This window comes from Eptesicus fuscus, chromosome 21 (genome assembly GCF_027574615.1).
Source record: "Eptesicus fuscus isolate TK198812 chromosome 21, DD_ASM_mEF_20220401, whole genome shotgun sequence".
NCBI lineage: Eukaryota > Metazoa > Chordata > Mammalia > Chiroptera > Vespertilionidae > Eptesicus > Eptesicus fuscus.
This window is the reverse complement of record NC_072493.1, coordinates 6,191,396-6,212,853: the sequence shown is the minus strand read 5'-3', so window position 1 is coordinate 6,212,853 and position 21,458 is coordinate 6,191,396. Positions and strand designations below refer to the sequence as shown.

Sequence of the window (21,458 nt, the reverse complement as noted above, 5' to 3'; positions counted from 1 at the left end):
GTCTAGGGAGGGGAAGCGGCCACAGTGCCTGAGGCCTACTTCCAGGAGGCCGGTGGCGCTGTCAGGGTTGTGCCGGCAGCGCCGGTCCCTCAGTGCCTGGCCCGTTCTCCAGAGATTGGATCTGCAGGACTAGAGGGAGGGAGTGGCTGCCGCTGGGCTGCTGGGCCACAGGGACAGGTCAGTCAGCTGAGCAGAGCTCCCGCTGTGGGAGCACACTGCCCACCAGGGGGAGCTCCTCCATTGCTTGCTTCTCTGCAGCTTCGCTCCCTTCTGCAGCACTTGGCTTCCTTCTACATGTCTTGATATTCAAATTAACTGACATCTTGGTTGGGATAATTTGCATATTCGCCCTGATTGGCTGGTGGGCGTGGCTTGGCGTAGCAAAGGTGTGGTCAATTTGCATATTACTCTTTTATTAGGTAGGATTGGTTCACTTTTATTGGTCAGTGTGTGTCATAGCTACCGGTCGACCAGTTGTTCGGTTGTTTCGTCATTCAGTCTCTTAGGCTTTTACATATACATACATGTATATATGCACACATATGCATATGCACACACACCTGTGTCTATACATGCATGGGTCTGTATGTATCCATACAGAATTTTTTCTTCCTTCTTTTAAATGAAGAAACCCAGTGTGTGTGAGAAGGATGCTGTTCCTCGACAGGACGGCCTTGTTTGTGACCTGGAATTGACAGTAGTACCTGCTTCCTAGGTGGGTAGGAGCCCCCCGTGGGATGCATTGGGGCGGGGCTAGAAAGCAAAGACACCTGGCTTTGTGGTGTTTGACTCCCAAAGACCCACTGAAGATCACAGACAGATATTTTAAAAAATATATATTTTTTATTGATTTCAGAGAGGAAGGGAGAGGGAGAGAGAGAGAAACATCAGTGATGAGAGGGAATCATTGATCGGTTGCCTCCTGTACACCCCTTACTAGGGATGGAGCCCACAACCCAGGCATGTGCCCTCACCAGGAATTGAACTGTGACTTCCTGGTTCATAGGTCAGCGCTCAACCACTGAGCCACGCTGGCCAGGCCACACTTCAGATTTTTTATGAAGGTCATGTGTGCAGGGAGACCTATCTCCCTATATAATGAGGTTCCTTAACGCCCAGAGAACTGGCTCTCATATTAACTTGGACGTTTGGACTCTGACAGGTTGCATTGGCATTTATTATTTACTAGTAGCCCGTGGCAGGAAGATTCCTGAAATAGGGCTTCCTGCTGTGCTCTCCCCCGCCCCGCCTGCTTCTCTTCCCTCTCCCCCCGCCCCAGCCTGCTTCCCTTCCTTCTCCCTGCCCCGCCTGCTTCCCTTCCTTCTCCCTGCCCCACCTGCTTCCCTTCCTTCTCCCCTGCCCCCTGCTTCCCTTCCTTCTCCCTGCCCCGCCTGCTTCCCTTCCTTCTCCCTGCCCCGCCTGCTTCCCTTCCTTCTCCCTGCCCCACCTGCTTCCCTTCCTTCTCCCTGCCCAGCCTGCTTCCCTTCCTTCTCCCTGCCCTGCCTGCTTCCCTTCCTTCTCCCCTGCCCCACCTGCTTCCCTTCCTTCTCCCTGCCCCGCCTGCTTCCCTTCCTTCTCCCTGTCCTGCCTGCTTCCCTTCCTTCTCCCTGCCCCACCTGCTTCCCTTCCTTCTCCCTGCCCTGCCTGCTTCCCTTCCTTCTCCCTGCCCCACCTGCTTCCCTTCCTTCTCCCTGTCCTGCCTGCTTCCCTTCCTTCTCCCCGCCCCGCCTGCTTCCCTTCCTTTTCCCTGCCCCACCTGCTTCCCTTCCTTCTCCCTATCCCGCCTGCTTCCCTTCCTTCTCCCTTGCCCCACTTGCTTGCTTCTCTGCAGCTTCACTCCCTTCTGCAGTGCTTGGCTTCCTTCTACATGTCTTGATATTCAAATTAACTGACATCTTGGTTGGGATAATTTGCATACTCGCCCTAATTGGCTGGTGGGCGTGGCTTGGCGTAGCGAAGGTGTGGTCAATTTGCCTATTACTCTTTTATTAGGTAGGATTGGTTCACTTTTATTGGGGGGGGGGTGGTCTTGGAACGTGGAACCTTGAAGCTGCCTGCAGCTGCAGCAGAAAATTGGGTTTGTTACCAGATGGCACCCTAACACAGGGCTGAGGGCCCCCCCCCCCCGCATCTGGGAGCAGTTCCCTGTGGAAACCCACTGCTTCAAAGGGTTGCAGCCCACGGCACGGAAAACCACAGCCATGAGGAGTCGGCTTGTTCCTCTATACACAGTGGGGACGAGCTTGATCAATACCTTTCCTGCCAGAGGAACGGTCACCGCATCCAGTGGTTTAAGAGAAAGGTGAAAAGGAGAGAGGGATGCCTGACTCAGCGTCGACCTAGGAACCAGGAGGTCATGGTTCGATTCCCAGTCAGGGCATATGCCTGGGTTGTGGGCTCGATCCCCAGTAGGGGGCGTGCAGGAGGCAGCCAATCCATGGTTCTTATCATTGATGTTTCTGTCTCTCTCTCCCTCTCAATTCAATAAAAAGTGTGTGTGTGTGTGTGTGTGTGTGTGTGTGTGTTTAAGGAGAGAGGGATGATGAGAGCCGGGAGGAGGTAGGATTGTGATGACATTCAGAAGAGGATGGCCTGTTGGGCGTGCCAGGTGGGGCTGCTGGGGGAGGAGGCGTGTCGGGTGGGGCTGCTGCAGGAGGAGGCGTGTCAGGTCAGTCAGGTGGGTCTGCTTGGGGAGGAGGCGTGTCAGGTGGGGCTGCTGTGGGAGGAGGCGTGCCAGGTGGGTCAGGTGGGTCTGCTTGGGGAGGAGGTGTGTCAGGTGGGGCTGCTGTGGGAGGAGGCGTGTCAGGTGGGTCAGGTAGGGCTACTTCGGGAGGGGGCGTGTCAGGTAGGGCTGCTTGGGGAGGAGGTGTGTCAGGTGGGCCAGGTAGGGCTGCTGTGGGAGGAGGCGTGTCAGGTGGGGCTGCCGCGGGAGGAGGTGTGTCAGGTGGGCCAGGTAGGGCTGCTGTGGGAGGAGGCGTGTCAGGTGGGGCTGCTGCGGGAGGAGGCGTGTTTGTGTTGGGACGTGCCCTTTCCCTGTGAAAGGATTTTTCTGCCCAGCGGCCTCGTTATTACAGGGAACGAGACCGTCACGCCGCCGAGTAAATAGTTACACGTTGACAGGCGCTGGCGAATTCCATGTGACGGAGGGGGAGTGGAGACCGCGGGGGCGAAGTTCCTTGGCGGCACCGCTGCCAATTAAGCTGCATTTATTTCCTCGGCGTGGAGAGTGCCTGCTGACATTTACCCGTGACCTCTGGGTTAGGAGCCGCTTGATGGCAATTTCCCCTCCTCCTCGTCAAGGGACAGCGAGTGCCTGTGGCAGGGAGGACGAGGGGACGGGGCGCTGCCTGTCACCATCCCGCATCCGCAGCGCCTGGACGCCCCGACTCGCAGAGACAAATGCCTGAGACCCGCTGGAGGCGGAGGGCTGCCTGGTGCGGAGGCGGAACAGGGGCTCCCTGAGTCCCCAGCTGTGTGGCCACGGGCAAGCGCCAGCCCCGGGCCCAGGGTGCAGGGATTCCAACAAAGTCCTCGTTTTATCAGGAGGGGGCGCGCAGGAGGCAGTGGACCGATGTGTCTCTCTCTCTCCCTCTTCCTTCCTCTCTCTCTAAAAGTCAGTTTTAAAAACCTTAGAAAAAAATGACAGTTGACTCCATCAGCATAGAGAACACCCGAGCGGGTCCTAAAGGGGGCCTGCAGGGCTGGGGTGAGCGCGCCCCTGGCAGCGGCCCTGAGCGAGGAGGCCCTGGGCGGAGGCTGGGACAGGCATATTCCTTCTTCGAGGGCCGGTTGGGGACCCCTGGGCGCCGACACCTGCTTGGTCCCCGGTGGCAGGCCCCGTGCTCTGTGCACCCCGAGGAGCCTCACTTCCCGCCTTCCCGAAGTCTCGGGTGTTCCCCCCAATTTCTCAGTGTGCTTGGAAGGTCGCCGTCTTAACACAAAACCCTGAACAGAGAACCAGTCCCGAGAGACCCGAGGGCCTGCGGAGGCAATGACCTCACCCGGCGCCAGGGACCCTTCCTCTTGTCTTTCTTTAATTAGGTCATTGATCAGCAACATTGATCAGCAACATTGATCAGCACACGTGACGCCTGGCGGGCCGTCCTCTCGGGTGAAGATCGATGCTGTTCACTTTCAGGCCATCCATCCCGGCCTGAACACTCCTGGGGAGGGATGAAGCTGGGCAGGGGTGGCGGGTGGGACCCAGGACAACTCGCCCTCACAGGGGGCCCAGGAGGCTGGAGGTCACCAGCCGACTCCACAGATAACAGGATGGGAACTCGCCTCAGTAGATGGACTCTGATGACGGAGCTTTCAAAGCTGTTCCAACCTCTGGCTTGATGCTGGGCCTCCATCCTGACAGGGAGCAGGGACTGGGCAGAGCAGGAGCGGCCCCGGGTCCGAGCCTCCCCCCTCTTCCCTCCCGCCGGTAGCCCCCCAGATCTTGTCACCATTGTGAGAACATCTCACGCTGAAAGATGTCAATCGATGCCGGCCGCTGTGGCTCAGTTAGTTGGGCGTTATCCTGTGCACCTAAGGGTTGCTGGTTCGATTCCCGTTCAGGGCACAGGCCCGGGTTGCGGGCTTGATCCCCAGTGGGGGGCGTGTGCAGGAGGCAGCCGGTCCGTGATTCTCTCTTACCACTGATGTTCCTATCTCCCTCTCTCTCTCTCTCTCTCTCTCTCTCTCTCTCTCTCTCTCTCCCTTCCTCTCTGAAATCAATAAAAATATTAAACAAACAAACAAAAACCCCACAAAAGAAAACAAAAACAAGCCAGGATAGGGCCACCGACCCCTCCTCTGGTTTCATGATCTCCATCCTCCAGGACACGCCGGGCAGCGAGCCAAATACGGGTATCTCCTCAGCGCAGACACCAGATGCTGACATGCTCCCAGCCTGACAGGTCGTCTTCGCAGTCCCTGCCCCTGCTGCACGGGGAGGGCGGAGGCCCCATCCCTTTGACGGACTTTCCTTTCCCGCTGCGGCCCACGGCGCCTCCTTAGGACCTGGGTCAGCCCGTTGGCTTGCACAGTCCCGGCTGGTCCCCTCCGTGGCCGGCGAGTCTGTGCAGGGCCCTGGCTCCCGCCAGACTTCAGCCTGTCTGCACGGCTTTTCCTGGTTACGCCTGGTTTGTGTGCCTGGCTCCCCGCATCTGTCTCCATCGTGGCCGGCGCCCTCCCATTCCCGCGGGGAGGCCTGTCCCGGGCATCACGCCCTGCACGGATGCTCCGTGTCCGGCGCTGCCCAGAGGCGCATCCAGGCCCGGGGATGGCTGAGCCCCCACACAGGCTGCCTTTACCCAGAGGCCCTGGGACCACGGGTCCTGCTCCCACAGCTCAACACGCCCCACAGAAAGACGCAAGGACGCCCTGGCCGGTTCGGCTCAGTGGATAGAGCGTGGGCTGCCGACGTCAGGGTCCCGGGTTCCCTTCTGGTCAAGGGCATGTACCTGGGTTGCAGGCTCCTCCCCCGCCTGGTTGGGGCTTGTGCGGGAGGCAATCAATGGCTGTGTCTCTCTCACATCGATGGAAGAATACCTTCAAGTGATGATTTAAAAAATTATAGATAAAAAAAAGATGCAAAGATGTGGTGACAGCCGCTGGCGAGAACGCGCTCCCCGTGGGGAAACCCAGCCGCGACCATGTCTCCCGGGGCCTCTCCCAGCGCCGGGCGCAGGGACAGAGGGGGGCCTCCGAAGGCCCTGCCAAAGGCCACGTCCACGCGTTCCAGGTCTCCTGATGGGCCGGCCAACCCTCCCCACGCCTGTCACAGCCAATCACTCCTCGGGCTGGGGGCGGGCGGGGGGTTCCACTCCACTGCCGGGCTTATCGCAGTCAACCCTGAATTCCAGGCAACTGTGTGGCCACCCCTCCGCAGGCCACCTGCTCCTTTAGGGGTGTGGGGGGTGGGGGCAGGGCTGCCACAGCCACGGAGCAGCAATCCGTGTGTGCTTGTCGAGCGAATAAACGCAGCTAGTGGCCTGGTTCTGCAGAGAACCCACACCCCAGCCCCCCTGCCCCCCGAGTCCGGCTGCCACCCTCCAGTGTTTGGGCCAAACAGATCCAACTCCTTTATTTATTTATGTTTTACTCTATTTTTATTGATTTGAGAGAGGAAGGGAGAGGGGGGAGAGAGAGAGAGAGAGAGAGAGAGAAACACCCATGGTGAGAGAGAATCATGGATTGGCTGCCCCCTGCACGCCCCGAAGTGGGGATCAAGCTGGCAACCCGGGCCTGTGCCCCGAGGAGGAATTGAACTGTGACCTTCTGGTTCACAGGTTGGTGTTCAACCACGGAGCCACGCCGGCAGGCCAGACCCAGCTCCTTTAGGCCATCCTGTGGTCTCGCCGTCTGCTTGAGCCTCCACCCTCGGTGCCCGGGGCACTCCGAAAGGCTGAGGGCCAGAGCCTCCGTGCACAGCGTAGATGTGCTTCTGGAAACCGCTGGGAAGGCCCGCCCTCACACATGGAATTTACCTTTTATTTTTGGTAAAATGGCCTTTTCTTTCATTGAGAAATATCTTATCGCGTTTATCTTATTACAGAAGCAACAAATGTCCACCAGAAAGGTCAACCCTCACAGGCAGGCGTCCGAGCGCCACAACCCACCGGACCCGAGACATAACCTTCAACATGAACCTTCAACACCTTGGGGCGCAGCCCCCCAAATCTTTGTGTGTGCATGTGTGTGCACATGTGTGTGCATGCATGTGTATATGTGCATGTGTGTGTGCGTGTGCTTCTCTTCCTCCGTGTAATACAATCGGGATTCAAACCCTATTTTACTTTTTCCTTTTCGTTGAGTGTATTGGGGTGACCTGCTTAGAAGTCCACCGGCTTCAGGTGAGCATTCCACATCGTCTGCCCTGTGTTGTGTGTTCACCACGCAGGCCAGGTCTCCTTCCGTCACCACTTTCCAACCTGAGTTTACAGGCGATGCTACTTCACAGCAGGCAAAAGGGATTCCTCTTGGGACATGAGTGATCCCCAGGGAGGTGTAGTGTGCTGCCAGCTCAGGCAAGATCGGGGAGGCGGCAAATATTCATGGGCGGGCGGGTGTGAGTCTGACAACCTTGGAAAATGTCTATCTCTGTCTCTGCCTCCAGGTCCATCCATCCGTCTTGCCATCTGGTCATCCATCCATCCATCCATCCTTGACTCATCCATCATCCACCCTTGATCCATCCATCCACCCACCCATCCATCCATCCATCCATCCATCCATCCTTGACTCATCCATCATCCACCCTTGATCCATCCATCCACCCACCCATCCATCCATCCATCCATCCATCCATTATCCATCATCCACCATTCATCCACCCATCCATCATCCATCCACCCATCTATTATCTATCATCCATCATCCATCCATCCACCCATCCATCATCCATCCTTGACCCATTCATCATCCATTATCCATCCATTCACCCATCCATCATCCATCCTTGACCCATCCATCATCCATCCACCCATCCATCATCCATCCACCCATCCATTATCCATCCTTGACCCATCCATCCACCCATCCTTGACCCATCCATCCACCCATCATCCATTTGTGACCCACTCATCCATCCATCCACCCATCCATCATCCATCCATGACCCATCCATCCATCCATCCATCCATCCATCCATCATCCATTCGTGACCCACCCGTCCTCTATTAGGCTATCATGGATCTCCTATTGGGGTTGAGACATGGCACAGGCAGTCAGGGAGGCCTGGGCTGGCTGGCTGGAGTGTCCTCTGCAGGGAGCCTGGAACACTGGGCCCATGTATTTATGGGGGTCCCCAAGGACCAGGTCACGGGCTCAAGGGTACCTTCCTCCCTGCCGCACACACTGTACTGCTCTGCTATGTGCAACATGGAGTGGCCTGCGGAGATTGGCATTTTTTCTTTGAATATAATTGAATGTCTCTCAGCCTGCACCCCTCATGGTATCGAGGGGAAGGAGTTACTTGCGAATCTGTAATCTGGCGTCTCCCGCCCAGGAGTGCACGCATCACCACACCGCGTGGTCACCGCTGCCCCAGCAGCCACCCCGGCCGGGAAGCCTTCCGTGGTTCTAAGGACCGCCAATCCCTCAAACGGGATCAGTTTTTGCTGATAAAGGAGAGCCTTCCCCAGAGACAGGCATCAGCGTCTGAGGGGCTGTGTCTGCCGTGGTGCCAGCGCCCAGGTGTGGGAGGTGGCGGCAGCCGGATCCAATCCCCCCCCCACCCCCGCCATGGCGCTGGTCAGTGGAGGGGCCAGGACACAGATCTGCGACTTTGGGCATGTAGGGGGCGAGAACAGGTCGAGCTGCCAACACCGAAAGGGGAATTGGCCCGTATGTAGACGCTGGTATGCAGGTAGATTGTGTTGTGGACACATGCAGACTTTCCGAAGCAAAATGGAAAACTTCGATGCTATCACTCACTAACAAAGAATAAGGCACAGAGAAACAATAACATGCGCAAGAAGAAGAAAATGCAGATAATCTACAATCCAATTTAACACTCTGGTTGTGTTTATCTTTAAATATATTTGTACTAGAGGCCTGGTGCACAAAATTCATGCACGGGTAGGGTCCCTAGGCCTGGCCAGCAATCAGGGCTGATCGGGGCCTTCCTTCTCCCGGCTGCCAGCTGCCCCCCTGGGCCTTCCTTCAGTGTCGCCCCCTGGTGGTCAGCACATGTCATAGCGAGTAGTCGAACTCGGTGGAACTCCTGAGGGCACAATTTGCTTATTAGCCTTTTATTATGTAGGATTGATTTCAGAGAGGAAGGGAGAGGGAGAGAGAGAGAGAAACATCAATGATGAGAGAGAATCATGGATTGGCTGCCTCCTGCACGCCCCCTACTGGGGATCGAGCCCATGCCCTGACCAGGAATCCATCCCCGAACTCTTCAGTCTGCAGGCTGAAGCTCTATCCACCAAGCCACACCGGCTAGGGCTTAATGAAAATGTATTTTAAAAAAAGAAAAGGCGTTTTGGGTGGTGAGCTTTTGGTTTTGGTGGGTTCTTGTCCCTCTGGTTTGCAGGAACCCCTTCCATCCCATACAGGCTGCCCGCTCTGGCCTGGGAGTGCTGCACGGGGGACCCCAGAGAGCACGCATGCGCCCAGGTGCCCAGCACTCTGCTGGCGGCCCCGCAGTGCACACCTGGCTGTCCCCCTTCATGTCCAGGGACCCAGCCAGCAGGGGCGCTGGTCCACAGTGCTCCCGAGACAGGGGTTTGCTCTGGCCTCCTGTGCACCCTCATTCTTCCTTGGCCTCCGTCTGCCTTCCATGCGCTTCATTTGCGGGGCGGAGGGGAGGGGTGTTAAGCTTCACTTTAGGGAACTTGCCGAGCCTCACCCACAACTTCCTTCCCGAAATCCTTGGTCCCAGGAGGAGACTGAAGGGCTCGTTCCTGTGTGTGCGCGAGGGGCTGCCTGGCTATGCAGAATCCAGGCAGCCCAGGGCGGGCCGCCCCGCAGAGCACACCTGCTCCTCTCCCTGTGGTTTCCGGGCTGGAGCCTGGCTGACGGCCTGTCGCAGGGGGCTGGTTTGTGGGGTGGGAGATGGCTCCCCTGCTTCCGCCCCTGGGGGGATCTGGCTCAGCCGCAGCCCATCACGGACCCGTCCTCGGGCGCCCCCTGGCGGCGGGGGAGCGCCTTGCTGGTTCCATGCACACTGGGCCCGCATTGGAGTCGCAGTTAGCCGCCGCAGTATTGAGTTGTCCTTAATACTGAGATGATCCTCTGGGCAGAGCCACTCTCCACCAGACAGAGCGATTAAATTTACAGCTCGATAGGTGGCGATCGATAGCAATGAAATATGAGACCACTTAATGTGTCTACCAGAAAGAGCAGGCCCGAGGGCGCCTCCTCACGGCAGCCCAGCCCGCCAGCTCCGCACGGGGGTTCTCTGCACAGGTGGGACGGTCCAAACGCACTTCCATTTTCTCTTTGCCCCAAATAAGTACCGCATCCTTGTAGGGCGGGGCCGATTATGCGGCAATGAGCCGCCCCAGCTGCCAAGGCTGGCGCCTCGCAGGTGCAGTTCCAGTACCTGCCAGCAGGGGGAGCTCTGCACATGCTGGAAACCCGGGACGTGGGGCTGGCCCAGTATTTGCAGTGTTGAATGTTGCTAGTCATGGTTCAGACCAGCCATCTCATGCCTGGACTGGAAGCCACTGCCCCTTCGTGCACAGCTCACTGGCCAGAGCTCGTTCCGCGGCCGCCGGGAAGCGGAATGCCAACCCGGAGGGGCCAGCGCAGACAGGTACCCGTGAGCAACACCTGTGACGAGCTGGTTTAAGAACTGGCTGGGGCCCTGGCTGGTTTGGCTCAGTGGATAGAGCATCGGCCTGTGGACTGAAGACTGGCTGGGTTCTGGGTTCTGAGGGGATCTGGCTATTTAATGCAACCCTGTCCAGCTATGAAGACAAACAGCCCCCGAGGTGTGTCTATCTCTTTAAGGCTTGTGTGACCTGCCCCAAACACATGCATTTCAGAGGCTCAAAGCATTCTCTCGATGCACCAGGAAAGGGGATGGGAGACCCCTCTCCTCCCCTCATTCCCCCTCCACCTGGCAGGGGCTCCAGTCACAGTGAATACAGCTGGGCGTGGCATCTCCCAGTGGGCACATAGGTTTATTAGTTTAAGCCAAAAGAAAAGAGGCTGACCCAGCCAGTGTGGCTCAGTGGTTGAGCACTGACCCAGGAACCAAGAGGTCACAGGTTTGATTCCCACTCGGGATACATGCCCGGGTTGCAGGCTTGATCCCTAGTGGGGGGTGTGCGGAGGCAGCTGATCTATGTTTCTCTCTTATCGATGTTTCTATCTCTCTCTCCCTCTCCTTTCCTTTCTCTCTCAACTCAGTAAAAAACATATTTAAAAAAAGATTAATATCACACCTCTTCCCAGCGGCTCCTCTCCTCGAAGACCCAGGCGGGGGGCTCCCGTCCCCCCTGGCTCCGAGGTCCCGTCCCTAGGGAAGGCTGGGCAGGTGCTCCTGTCTGCCGTGTGGCCTCGGCCAGGTGCCCCGGCTGTCCTCCAGCCGAGGAGACCGCTGGCACCGGGGACCCGGAGGCCACGGCATCGGGGCTGCCTGAGGCCCCAAGGCTTAACCTTCACACAGGCCCGTAGAAAGCTTACTTCAAAGACTTTTTTTACTCAACTGGGATTCGGCAATATACAATCCAGTGTGTGAACAAGTGTCTGACCTTGTTTCCCGTGTTTATTTAAAAATAAATATTATTGACAGTGAACTTTAATTATGATAAGATGCATCTTTTTTTAATCCAATGTCTCAGAAAGAAATAATTTACTCTGATAAAAAAGATAAGCCCCCAGAGGAAAATGTGAAATAAAAAAATTCCTAAACACAATCATCTACTAAAAATATTTCCTTTGTCAGAAAGGCTGCGACCCAACATCTTCACGTCGTCTCCTAAGATAACGGCGCGACAGTTCATGCAGAGTGAAGAGCTGGAGGCGAAGCGGAGAAAAGAAAAGTTCACAGAAGTAGAGAATCCTGGGCCGGGAGCACCCGGCACGGCCCGCCTCCATCTCCTTTGGAAACTGGATGCGTGGTTTCGGGTTTCTACGTTGTGTAACTCCCCCCACATAGGATTTATTTGATTTCCACATGGACTTTGTCATGCTTCTGTCAGTCTCTCGGTGTCCATCCGGCGACCCGGTTCTCTCCCGGGTCTGGGTCTGGGTCCGGGTCCGGACGGGCGGTGGCCCCTCTGAGGCGCGCAGGGCGGGGCGGCTGTCAGTGCCCCACCAGCCGGCCCAGGAGCGAGTGCAGAGCCACCAGGAGCAGCGCCAGGAGTGGGTCAGCGGAGGAGGTGGGGCCGGTGCCTGCAGGGGAGGGGAAACAGTTAACGCCTGATTCACAGGAAGCCAGCAGCCCGAGAGCAGACCGGCCCATGGAACATCCCGGCCTGGGCCTTTGGACCTTCTGGACCGACTGCTCAGGAGCCGGCTGAGGTCGGACATGGGGTGCTGGCTCCAGAGGGGTGCTAGGTTGGAGGGCTGGAGTCCAAGTCATTGTTTGTTGACTAAGGGGACATGGGCCTCCTTTGCCGCTCTGGCTGGCACCCAGCCGGGGACGGACGAGGGGGATGTGGTGCCAGATGAGTGGACGGGCGGCCAGGTGCTTGCGGAACTCACTCGGGCTCAGGCTCCCCCAAACGGGGGGAGGCCCCAGACGCAGCACTTGGGCCGCACAACCAGCAGCTGCCGGTCTTCTCAGAGGAGATCCCCACCCGCTGCTCCCCGACCCCACCCCGGGCCCAGGGAGGCTGCCAGCCCGGCCGGCCCGTGCCGTCGGCCTCCCTTTGCCCAGCTGCTCGCGCATCTGCACCGTCCAGCCGGGCCCGGGGGCGCCTGAGTTGGCCATCACAGAGCCACTTCTGGTGCAGGATCAGGAGGCCGGGCTTTCGTCCCTCCTCTGTCCCTGCGTTGCTGTGTGACGTGGGGGGCCAGTGCTCCTCGCCCTGACCTCCCTGCTGGCCCCCCGCGGCCCCCCCCCCCAGCTCTCTGCCCACCAGAGACACTGCACCTGGAGGCCAGGTGGCCCAGCCGCAGTCGAGAGGTGACAAGATGTCACCTTGTGAGGCGGCTGCTTCCCTTTCGGGCGTTTTAATTAAAGCCTCTTCACGGATGTTTATTCAGAGGGAGCTGGCGAGGAATAATGGAGCTAACGGAACCGGATAGTTAGTTTCTGCCGTAAAATTCACGTGTGCTGGTAACAGGGCCGAGGCTGTGAACAAAGGCCATTGCGCTTTAGAGGGAGTGAGAGATCTTTGAGAGGAGCGCGTGCAGGGACCCGGTCTCATCCTGTGCGGGTCCGGCCGCAGCCCCGGGCAGCTGCCCCTGGGGTTGAAGACCAGTCCTGTTTACATCCAGTAACCCCCCCACCCCCCCCACTCCATGGCCTTTGTGTCCCTCAGGGCGGATGTGCCCCAGACCCCTCTGGTTAGGCCAGCAGGGGGCTCCACAGAGGCTGCTCCGTGTGCAGGTCCCGGCCTCAGCCTCCCTGTTGGCGCTCGGCAGAGCCGGGCCTGGCCCCCCAAAGGCGGGAATGACGCCTGAGGCCCGGGGGAAGCGCTCTGTCTGGTCCACAGGCCAGCAGCTCCCCCTTCAGCCCCCGCCCCGAGGGGGCCTGGGTCTCTCCTTCTGCTTCACACTGAGGACTTTAGAAACACAATTCAACCGAAAAGCTTGAACACATTTTAATTCCGTGGCATGTGCTCATTAAACACAAGGAGCGCGGAGGCGCTGCCCTGGGCCCGCACTGCCACACGCCCCGCCCGCTGGCCAGGCTGCCGTGTGATGCTCCCCCGTGCACGTCCGTTACTTCCGCCTTCAATGCGATGCAGTGACTCCCCTGCCACCTGGAGACTTAATCTGTGAAATGCAGGGCCTGCCGCCCCCCAAGTGCTGTGTCCAACAGAGGGGGCCCTTGCTCCTGCCCTCGTCAGGAAGCGATGGTGGGGCCCTCTGAGGGCGGAGGGGGGGCTGGGGCAGGTGGGGCCCGGCTGTGTTCTCTGGTGCCACCTCCCTCCTCCCGAGGCTCAGGGACGAAAGGCAGACATGGCTGCGTGGGATTCTGGGCCAAGGCAGTCTGTGCCACGCCCCCACCCGGGGCCTCTCTCCCCGAGGCCCCCTTCCTGGGAGATTCGGGCTCCCTGCTGGATGGGAGGCGGGCTCAGTGGGGCAGGGAGGGGCGGTGGATGGGCGGAGGGTCCTGGCCTCCAGACTGCGTGCAGCCCGCTCAGGCTCCCAGCGTCTTCCGTGGTGGTCTTCGTCCTGCCTTGTCCCCATGCATCCTAGGGGGCCAAGCCCCGACCGGGACCAAACCTGCAACCCACGTACATGCCCTTGACCGGGACTCAAACCCATGGCCCTTCGGAGTGAGGGTCAGCGCTCTAACCACTGAGCCACGCCGGCCAGGGCTTGCAAATGCGTCTTAAAACCGAGCCGGCATCTCCCACACAGCTCAGGGTAGGCCACAGCCAGGCCCTGCGTCTGGCCACTCGCACGGAGCAGAAAGAATCGATACTGCATTACAAGGGCACTTGACCTCGGTGACCCCCGGGATGCCTGGGGACCCCTTCACACCCAGAGCTGTGAAAAGGGACACCTGGTGAGTTAAGGAGCAGCTTCTTGCTGGGTTTGGCTCCTGGTGACATTAAAAGGGCTGGCGGTCCCCCGGCTTGCTTGTGGGGGCTGCCTCCGAGCTGGGGCAGGGGTCCGGCTCCGTGAGGGAAACCGCGAGACATGCACGTGGCAAAGGCAAGTTCTGAATTACTCCCCATCGTCACGGTCCCCGGTGCCGCTGCTTTGTCCCTAAGTTGGGATCTCCCTCCTGCTGAGAGAATGGCCGTGCGTGAGCCGACTGGCCACTCCGTGGTGGACAAAGGCCGCTCACTCCATGGGGTTGACTTTCTCATCCCACGGGGGACAGGGTGGGAAGGGGAGGCGAGTCTCTCAGAAGCTTTCCCAGGGCAGACCTAAGAAGAGAGGCCAAGCCCCCGAACTCACACACCACCTACAGGAAGCCTCCCCTGATTGCCTCACTGGACAGAGGCCATCCCTGCTTGGGACTCCCCCTGACACAGACGGCTCTGCCCCGGCGCTCCCCGGGTGCCCTGACGCTCCCGAGCTGGGTCCGTGGCCGTCGTTGCTGGTTGCGCTCCTGGCAGCCATGTGACCGGCTGGTGAGAGGTTGGCACGCGCCCGATAACCACCCATGCTGGCCGCGGTGGGGAGCAGCCGGCATCTCCCGCCAACGGTGAGGCCCAGCCGTGTCCTTTATGAAACCCTTTCCTCTTCCAGAGGCTCAGAGAGCCTCGCCCTCTCTCCTCCGGGGCCACTTCCCCAGATTTCTCTCTCTCTCACAGCGGCCCTCCGGTCACATCAGAGCCAAGGGAAGAGCGGACGGCTGCTGTAAGGTGGTCGTTTCCGGGGGATTGTGGGCCCTGCCGTGCCGTTGCCGCCAGCTCCCTCACCCACCAAGGGCACGGGTCAGAGCGAGCGCCTTCACCTCCTCCAGAGCCCCCTCTGATCGTGGTGTACGGTTGCCATGGCGACACCCACGGATGCTCCCCAGGAGGCTCCCAACAGCTGAAGCCTCTCCAGGGCGGGCACCCCCATGGCCTTGGCTGTCTTTCTCGCACTGTTCATTGAAACACCGAGAGCCAGCCCTCCGGGGGGGGGGGGGGGGAGGCGCGGGCACCAGGCAGCATGCGCCACATCCAGCTGGCTCTCCCGGGGCCAGGGCGCCCCTCCGACAGCGGAGCCCCCGGGCTAGCGAGCGGGTCACACGCCACAGATGTGGGCCCCTCTTATCGGCCAACATACACGCTGCTCGTCTATTCTCCGTGGCTGACCCGGCCCACCTCTGCACCTTCCCGTTAAAGGGCCTCTGCTTTGTTTATTTTCTCTTTATCCCCTGCCCCCCCCCCCCGAGAAATGGCTCCAGCAACAAAGAGCTCAGGAGAAACGGGTCAGCATTCAGATGAATTAGGAGCCGGATTTACCGACGCGGCTAAGAAGGGGCCGTTCCCCGAGCCGGTGCTGCCACGAGGATCCAGCCCGTGTTGTTTTTAAGCACAAATATCGCTGTCTCTTGACAAGTGAGATGTGAAACCGATGAGCTTTTTGCACATAAACTTTCAGCGCAAAAGATGTATCTGGCGGCGTTGGGCACAGAGGGACGCAGGAAGGGGGCCTGGCCGGCGGAGCAGTAGCTGAAGGAAGGGATTCCGGCGACCCCACCCCACCCCCGCCCCGGCATCGCCAGAGCAGCTCACTGCAAAACTGCACAACGGAGGGACACAGCCTTGCGGGGACTTCTGCCTGCCTCCCAGAACCATCGCTTACCGGTGACTGACTGGGGAGGGGGCTGGGCCTTCCCCGAAGCTGCCAACCTGAAACCGCCAGAGTGTCCACCCGCCGCAGGCCTGCCACCACCTTGCTAACTGGAAACTCAGCTCTGGGTTTGTCCTGGCGTCGGGGTGGGTGGGACCCGTCCCCTCCCTCTGAGGGCTGGGGCATGCCCGGTGTGCCCCCCCAGATCCACCATCCACTTCCCTCCGCTCTGCCCTGAGCCTGGAGGCTGCCCCCATCGGCTGCCCCCCCCCCCCCGGGAAGCCCCTGCCCAGCGGGAGGCCCTGACAGGAGGCTGGAGGGCAGGGCAGCGAGGCCCTCCTGGGCCACAGGGGTTGGCTGTGTCCCTCTGCCACGGCCACGGCTCCCATCAGGCTGGCCTCTCTGGGTTAGGCTACCCGCTTCCTCCCCTTGCTCCCGGGAACCCGCCTGCTGCTGGCCCAGGGGACACACCCATCCTTCCTTAGTCGTCCTACCTTCGTCCACCCTTTATTATTTATTTATTTTGTTGTTAAATATATTTTTATTGATTTCAGAGAGGAAGGGAGACGGAGAGAGAGATAGAAACATCAGCGAGAGAGGAGCATCAATGATGAGAAAGAATCATGGATAGACTGCCTCCTGCACGCCCCCTAGTGGGGATGGAGCCCACACCATGGGCCTGTGCCCTGACGGGGAATCAAACCGTGACCTCCTGCTTCATAGGTTCAAGCTCAACCCCTGAGCTAGGCAGGCCGGGCTGGGTGCCCTCTAACAATGGTAGAGCTCCATCCTCCATCCTCACACGCCCGCCCCCACATGAGGACCTGATGGGGTGTACGCCACAGCCTGTGTCCAGGACCACCCTGGCCTCCACCAGGACAGCAGAGGTGCCCAGCCAGGCCCGCCCATGCTGCGTGGACAGCGTGTTCAGCAGAGCCAGGCGGTGTAGGACCCACCCCCCAGCCGCACACCCACAACCACAGGTCCTGCACGCTCCTGGCGGCCAACATCAAGGACAGAACAGCAGAGACCCCCAGGGAGGCTGCCCAACGCGTCACGGGCTCAGAAGCTACCAAATCATGAGGACTCACGCGGAAATGACCCGAACCTAAGGGGATGGGGGGATCCCCCGCACGCCCCTCTCTCCCAATCCCGGGACCTTTTTCCAGCCCAGAATGACAGCCTGGGCTCAGCCCCACGCCCACGGGCATCATCCCGCGGCCCTGCCGGCGCCCCCTCTCCTCTCCGCGCGCACCTTACCGGAGCCATGCCTCTGGCGCAGAACCACCTGGCCGGGCGGCGAAGCCGAGGAAGCAGCGGCTGCAGCGGCGACAGTGGTGGTGGCTGCGGGGGTGGCGGAGGCGGCGGCGGCGGCGGCCTCGGGGACTCCGGGACCGGGGGTCGCGGAAGGGCTTCCCGGAGGAGGCGGACGCTTGTGGCTGCGGCCGGGCTGGGATGTGGGGCGGCCCGCGGTGCCCACGTGATTGGCGCTGGAGGCGGGGCCGTGGCGCCGGGGCCCGCTGCTCTGGATGTGGGACACGGCCTCCGCCGCCTGCATGCGGGGCGGCGCGAAGCGGGAGAGCACGCGCAGCAGGGCCCGGGCCGCGTGCTCCTGCGTGTCCGCGGCGCCGTAGTCCGCCACGCGGCACTCGTACACGCCCTCGTCCTGCCGCCGCACGGCCGACAGCCGCAGCCGGTGGGAGATGTCGTGGCCCTGGACACGCACGGTCTGCGGGAGAGGGGCTGGGTCAGGCAGGGAGGGGCGATGGCCCACCCCGCCTCGGCGCCCCCAGCTTTCCCGCCCGCATGCCGCATGAGGCTCCCAACCCTGATTGTGCCCAGGCGGCCCTGCCCATTGCATGTGGCCCTGGTTCCCGTCATCGTCACAGAACCCGGGCTGGGCTCTGAGGCCTGGCCTTCCCCCGCCTCCACATCTCACACTAACATTTCTTTATTCTTTTCTAAAAATATGTTTTTATTGATTTCAGGAGGAAGCGAGAGGGAGAGATAGAAACGTAACTGATGAGAGAGGATCATTGATCAGATGCCTCCTGCACGCCCCCTAATGGGGATCGAACCGGCATGTGCCCTTGCCCGGAATCGAACCTTCAGTCCGCAGGCCAACGCTCTATCCATTGAGCCAAAGCGGCCAGGGTGCCATTAACATTTCTTTACCTGGAATCTGGAGGCCTGAGAGGTATCCCCCTGCCCTCCGAGGACACATGTATACCTGCGCGCATCCCCTGGCCCTACAGAGCTGACCCTCCACACTCCCAAGCAGGCAGGTGAGGCTGCGGCCTGGTGGGGACATGGGGAAGCACCCGGTTTGCAGTCCTCACCGTGCACCCAGGGAGCCCTCACCTCCGAACCCAGCGCAGGAGGAGGCCCTGCTAGTCTCCAGGCCTGACACTCGCACATTCCCACTGGGAAAGCTTGGGGCATGTCCGCCCTGAGTTACAAACCCCAGGACCCCGCTCCGGCAAGCCCGACAAGATGGCCCCTCCCACTGACCCCTCCCCCACTCCCAGTCCCAACACCTTGAGCTGTGACCCAGGCGGAGGAGAGGGCTTCGCGGGCGGCGGGGGTGGGGCTCACCAGGCAGAGCCAGGGCTTGGCCGGCGTGAGGAGCGGCCGCCCCCCGCCCCCCAGTTGCTGGAAGAAATGCCCGCAGAGGAGACGCAGGCCGCCGCGCAGGGCCTGAGCGCGCGCCGTGGGTGAAGGAGAGGTTTACAGGTGAGCGCAGAGGGGAGGAGGGAGGTGCGAGCCTGGGACCCGCTATGTGTACAAAAGAGAAACCGATCCCGCTCCTGGCGACAGACAGATGGCGCCCGGACACAAAGCGGGGTTGCAAGGAAGTCCCTACATCGCCCGCCGCGGAGCCTTTCTAACGGGGAGGAAGGTGCGGGGCGCCAAGCGGCCAGAAGGGGTCTCCCGCGGCCCGCGCTGGGCTCCAGACTTACGCTGATTTTAGTCGCATCCTTGTTTGTTACCTGAAATGCAAAGAGCAAGAGAGGGAGACATTAGGCTCTCGGCCTTCAGGTTCGGGGGTCTCAGATGCGTCTCCGGCCAGGGGACCCTCCGCAGGTGGGCTGGGACGTTTGGCTGTGGCCGGGGCTGAGCGCAGGAGGCTGTGGGATTTCCCGCGGGGCCCCCGGCAGGAAGCGGGGCTGCAGCTAAGCCCGGTGCCTGGCCTGGGAAGGGCGGCCCAGCTCACCTGCCAGCCAGAGAGGGGAGGCCGGGATGCCGCCAAGTGAGAGGGAGGCCGTCTCCACCCCCGGGAGCACCCTGCAGTCCGGCCGCGTTTTCCTAAACCTTGCCTAAACTGGATGGGAGGGCCCGCGTATCGGGATAGGACCCCCGGGGGGCGCGAGCAGTACCTGGGTGGGATTCTGGGTAGAGGGGAGGGGTGTGTGCGTGTGTCTCTGTGTGTGTGAGCGTGGGGCGCACTCCTGCGTGTGCTGGCTCTACATAAGGGACTGTGGGTTAAGAGGCGCTCTTCCTCTGATCCTGTGAGAGTTGGAGGTGACCCGCGGGCTTCCGTGGACACGGGGCTCTGCTGGCCGCTGGAACCCAGGCCCGGGGGAGCTGAACTGTTTGGCCCAGTGCCCCGGGGGCCTCAGAGTGTCTGAGGACAAGGAGAGCTGAGAGACCACGTGTCTTCCTTCACCACCAGCACCCACCAGACCTGGGCCCGCAGGCGGCCCGCAAGAGCAGGCGGACTGGATGGGGTGGCTTTTTAGAGGGTACGGGTGGACTTCCGGGAGGTTTCGGGAGAAGGGGTGAATGAACAGGATTTGGGGGTAACTGCTGTTGAAGATGGGAGGGTGGGAGGTGGGTTGCCGCTGGCGGGGCGCTCTGCCTTCCTGACGCGGCAGCGGGTTACCTTGCTCCGGGCGCCGGGCGCGCTCAGCGCCAGCTCGTGCAGCAGCTCGCGGGGCGGCGCCCGCAGGAACCACCACTGGATCTCCAGCGAGTACGAGGCGGCGCCGCTGGCCCGGAACGCGCAGGGCATCTCGATGTCGTCTCCCTCCCGCACGGTCACATCTGTGGGGACTTCGGTAAACGACGCTGGGGGCCGGGAAGAGACAGGCGTGACCAAGTGCGGGCGGGGGCGCCCGGGTGGCCGGCCTGTGTTTCCCACTCCGGGGCTTCCCGCGTGGCCCGGGCACCAGCAAAGTTCGCCCGAGCAGCCGCCGGGCCGCCGCAGAGACCGGCTCCCGCGCAGGCTGCTTCCTCCGGGTCGCGGGGATCACGGAAGGCTTGCTCTTCTCACCCGTGCCCACCCACCACCCGAGCTGGGCTGGGGCGCGCCGGGTCCCCTCCGAACGCCTCGGGCGCCCCGGTGGCGCCCCTTGACTGCGCTCCCCCTACCCCTCGGGGCCGCTGCAGCCGGTCTGGGGACCGTGAAGCCGCCTCCTCCTCTTCCTCCTCTTCCTCTGCGGCGACCCGGGCAGCTGGCCCAGGCGGCCCCGGCAAGGACTCCCCACCCTGAACCCCCAGGCAGCGAAGTTCCCGCGCTCACCGTCGGCCGCGAGGAGCAGCAGGGCGTGCAGCAGCAGCGGCGGCAGGTGTCCGAGGGCGCCGAGCTGGTTCCGCTGGTCCATCTCCCGCGGGGGGCGCGGCGGCCCGGGCGCAGAGAGGCGGCGGCGGCGGCGGCGGCGGCAGCGCGGGCTCGGATCCGGCTGGGCTCGGGCTAGGACCCCTCCGAGCCTGCCATGGCCCTGCGGCGCCCCATCCTCCGCCGCCAGCGGCCGCCAATCAGTCCCGCTCCCTCGCCCGCAGGCCCGCGCGGCTCCGGCGGGGGGCGCTGCTCGGGGTGCGCAGCACGCGAGGTTCCCCCTAGAGGCTGCGGGCGGTCGGCCCGTTCCTCCCTCTATCCCCGCGTCCGCCGGACGATGGGGAACCGCAGGTTAGTCTCTGCGCGGCAGGCCGGGCAGGGGCTGGGCCGCGCCGGGACCCATCCCTGGCCGAGGGGGCGCGCGCCTCGCCTCGGAGCTGCGAGTGGAATTCCGTCTCCCAGTCTCCTGTGGTCTGGCTCCAGCTGCCGCCTCCTCCGGCTCCCGCCGCGCTCTCCCGCCGCCGCCCCCGCCGGTGCCTCCGCGGCTCCCTCCGCAGGACGAGTGCGCGCTCAGCTGCGGCGCGCAGACCTGGCGCCGGACCTAGTGCGGCGCGGGGAGCGCGGGTCCGGCGTGGTTGGACCCAGAGCCGGAGAGAGGCAGGGAGAGGGGGAGGGAGGGAGGGCAGGGAGGAGGCGGTCAGTGGCTGGGTGCTGAGCCGCCTCCTCCGCGGCATACCCCGCCCTGCCCTCCCCTCGCGCAGCCGGCCCCGCCCCGCCCCCGAGCGCCCCCTCCCCGCCGCGGGGGTCGCTGGCTGGAACCGCCGTCTCTCCGGCGGGAGCACAGCCCCGCCCTGCACCCGCTTCGGCTGGGGGGGTCCTCCCGCCCGAACTCTGCCCGGCTTCTGGCTTCTTCCCGATTTCCATCGCTCCAGGCGGCCGCTTATCCCTGCGCGCCGCGTGTCCGGCCGCCCTCTCCGCAGACCCCCGCCCCTAACTCCTTACCCGGATTTGGGCGACGAGCCGCACCGCTCTTTGTCCCAGGCCC

At 61.7% G+C, this 21,458-nt stretch overlaps 1 protein-coding gene across 2 annotated transcripts; it reads right to left on the bottom strand.

Annotated features, from left to right (window-relative positions):
- Positions 1–11,749: 11,749 nt before the first annotated feature.
- On the bottom strand, positions 11,750–20,459 carry VSTM2B (V-set and transmembrane domain containing 2B). Of its 2 annotated transcripts, XM_008152357.3 has the most exons (5): positions 20,378–20,459; positions 19,739–19,923; positions 18,816–18,845; positions 17,116–17,584; positions 11,750–11,838 (listed from the first exon to the last, which is right to left on the bottom strand). In XM_008152357.3, exons 1-5 carry the CDS (start codon positions 20,457–20,459, stop codon positions 11,750–11,752), a joined length of 855 nt encoding a protein of 284 aa, XP_008150579.2. The 2 variants fall into 2 exon arrangements, with proteins under 2 accessions (XP_008150579.2, XP_027982820.2); XM_028127019.2 differs by lacking the exon at positions 18,816–18,845.
- Between the last annotated feature and the right edge of the window lie 999 nt (positions 20,460–21,458).